General features: G+C 56.4%; 1 protein-coding gene across 1 annotated transcript in view; it reads right to left on the bottom strand.

The window, feature by feature from the left end:
- LOC105540194 (HLA class I histocompatibility antigen, B-67 alpha chain-like) overlaps positions 1–2253 on the bottom strand; it is a 112340-nt gene continuing 110087 nt past the window's right edge. Inside the window, 6 exon segments of the mRNA XM_011980723.1 lie at positions 1–193; positions 357–404; positions 511–543; positions 983–1099; positions 1204–1479; positions 2055–2232. Coding sequence (XP_011836113.1) covers positions 361–404; positions 511–543; positions 983–1099; positions 1204–1479; positions 2055–2232 — 648 coding nt within the window. The 3' untranslated portion in view covers positions 1–193; positions 357–360.

Here is a 2253-nt window from a genome sequence, read left to right on the forward strand (position 1 = left end):
GGTCAGCATGGGAACAGGGGTCACGGTGGACACGGGGGTGGGCTGTCCCTCCACCTCCTCACATTATGCTAACAGGGACACAGACACATTCAGATGCCTTTGCAGAAAGAGATGCCAGAGTCTCCTGAAGTCACAAAAGGAGAGGCGTGAAGAAATCTTGCATCTCAGCCCCACACAAGACAGTTGTCTCAGGCTACAGAAAACAACAGTCATGGACAAATTCAAGTCCGTCATGGTAAGTGATGACACTCTGAACAGCCCACCACACACTTGAAATGTCACAATCAAAGAATCTCCATTACACAGGCCTTTCCCCTCTGTCCCCCGCCCCCCACTCTAGATCCCAAGAATCTCACCTTTTCAAGCCGTGAGAGACACATCAGAGCCCTGGGCACTGTCGCTGGCTGGGGTAGAACAAAAACAGGACATGGTCAGAGCCCGCAGGAGACATGGGACAGGAGGAAGTATGAGGTCGGTGAGCTCCTCCACACTCCCACCCCCACCACTTACACGCAGCCTGAAAGTAGCTCCCTCCTCTTCCACCTGTGGGAAGAAAATACCCTGTAGCGGACTGGGAGGATGCAGGGCCATAAGATCTTAGCGGAACCTCCTAGTCTTGGACCCAAGAGAAATTTCCAGAACTATGACTGCAGACCCAGGGCAGGATCAGGAAACAGGAGGAAAGCAGCTGTGTGTCTTGGGCAAACTGTCCTCCTAAGGTTTGTCCTTAGCAGGGACCTTACCCTGCCTCCTGAATGCTGGAATCAGGACCCCAATACCATAATCATCAAGGTGATACATCCGTCCTTCATTATCGCATGTGCTATACAAAGAGTAAGTGCTGGCACACAGGGTCCCAGGCTGGGTTAGCCCCTGTGTGGATGCTGCTTCCCAGGAATGAGGCAGGGAACACTTCTACCTGGTGCTTGAAACCCCCAGAGGGACAAGAAAACCCAGACCCCACTTCTCACCCCTTCCCTACCTGAGGTCCTCCTCCTCCACATCACAGCAGCGACCACAGCTCCAGTGACCATAACTGCTAGGACAGCCAGGCCAGCAACGATGCCCACGATGGGGATGGTGGACTGGGAAGATGGCTCTGGGAAAGGAGGGGAAGGTGAGGGGCCCTGACCCTGCTGAAGGGCTCCAGAAGGGCTCCTGCTTTCCCTGAGAAGAGACATGACCCCTCATCCCCCTCCTTACCCCATCTCAGGGTGAGGGGCTCCGGCAGCCCCTCATGCTGCACATGGCACGTGTATCTCTGCTCTTCTCCAGAAGGCACCACCACAGCTCCCCACTTCTGGAAGGTTCCATCTCCTCCTGGCCTGGTCTCCACAAGCTCGGTGTCCTGAGTTTGCTCCTCCCCATCCCGCTGCCAGGTCAGTGTGATCTCCGCAGGGTAGAAGCCCAGGGCCCAGCACCTCAGGGTGGCCTCATGGTCAGAGACAGGGTGGTGAGTCACGTGTGTCTTTGGGGGATCTGATGGGAAGAGTGACAAAATTCAGGCGGTTTCCATCTCTCATGGGACACTACAGCAGCACCCATGTGACCACCCTGAGAATGAACAGGACACCTGGGGTGAGGAAGGGAGCACAGAAGCCAGACACCAGCCCGGACACAGGCATCTGGGATAATCTCCTATTCCTTGGAGAGTTCTAGACTCTGAGGGAGGAACAGGGACTTCTGGTCCTGACCTGAGTGGCGGCCGAGGGACTCAGAAAAGCTGGAATCAGACCTTCAAACACATTGAGTGTGAGGCAGAGAACAAGGCCTAACAGAAAAATTCACGGTGCCCAAGGCTGATGCAGGGTTCAAAGGAGACCCCTGATCAGTATTCTAGGGACTGTCTTCTCCTCCATGTCCTCAGAGACGTCATCCCTTAATTGTCCTAGAGAGCAGAGGGGGCCCTCAGAGGAAATCAGGGAAACTCATGCCATTCTCCATTCAAGGGAGGGCGACATTCTAGCGCTGATGCCATTTTCCTCCACTCCTCATGGGAGGCCATCCCGGGAGATCTAGAGGTGATGGGGAAGGCTCCCCACTGCCCCTGGTACCCGCGCGCTGCAGCGTCTCCTTCCCGTTCTCCAGGTATCTGCGGAGCCACTCCAGGCACCGGCCCTCCAGGTAGGCTCTCTGCAGCTCCGCCGCACGGGCCGCCTCCCACTTGCGCTGGGTGTTCTGAGCCGCCATGTCCGCGGCGGTCCAGGAGCGCAGGTCCTCGTTCAGGGCGATGTAATCCTTGCCGTCGTAGGC

Source organism: Mandrillus leucophaeus, unplaced genomic scaffold (assembly GCF_000951045.1).
Source record: "Mandrillus leucophaeus isolate KB7577 unplaced genomic scaffold, Mleu.le_1.0 Scaffold1048, whole genome shotgun sequence".
Classification (NCBI taxonomy): domain Eukaryota; kingdom Metazoa; phylum Chordata; class Mammalia; order Primates; family Cercopithecidae; genus Mandrillus; species Mandrillus leucophaeus.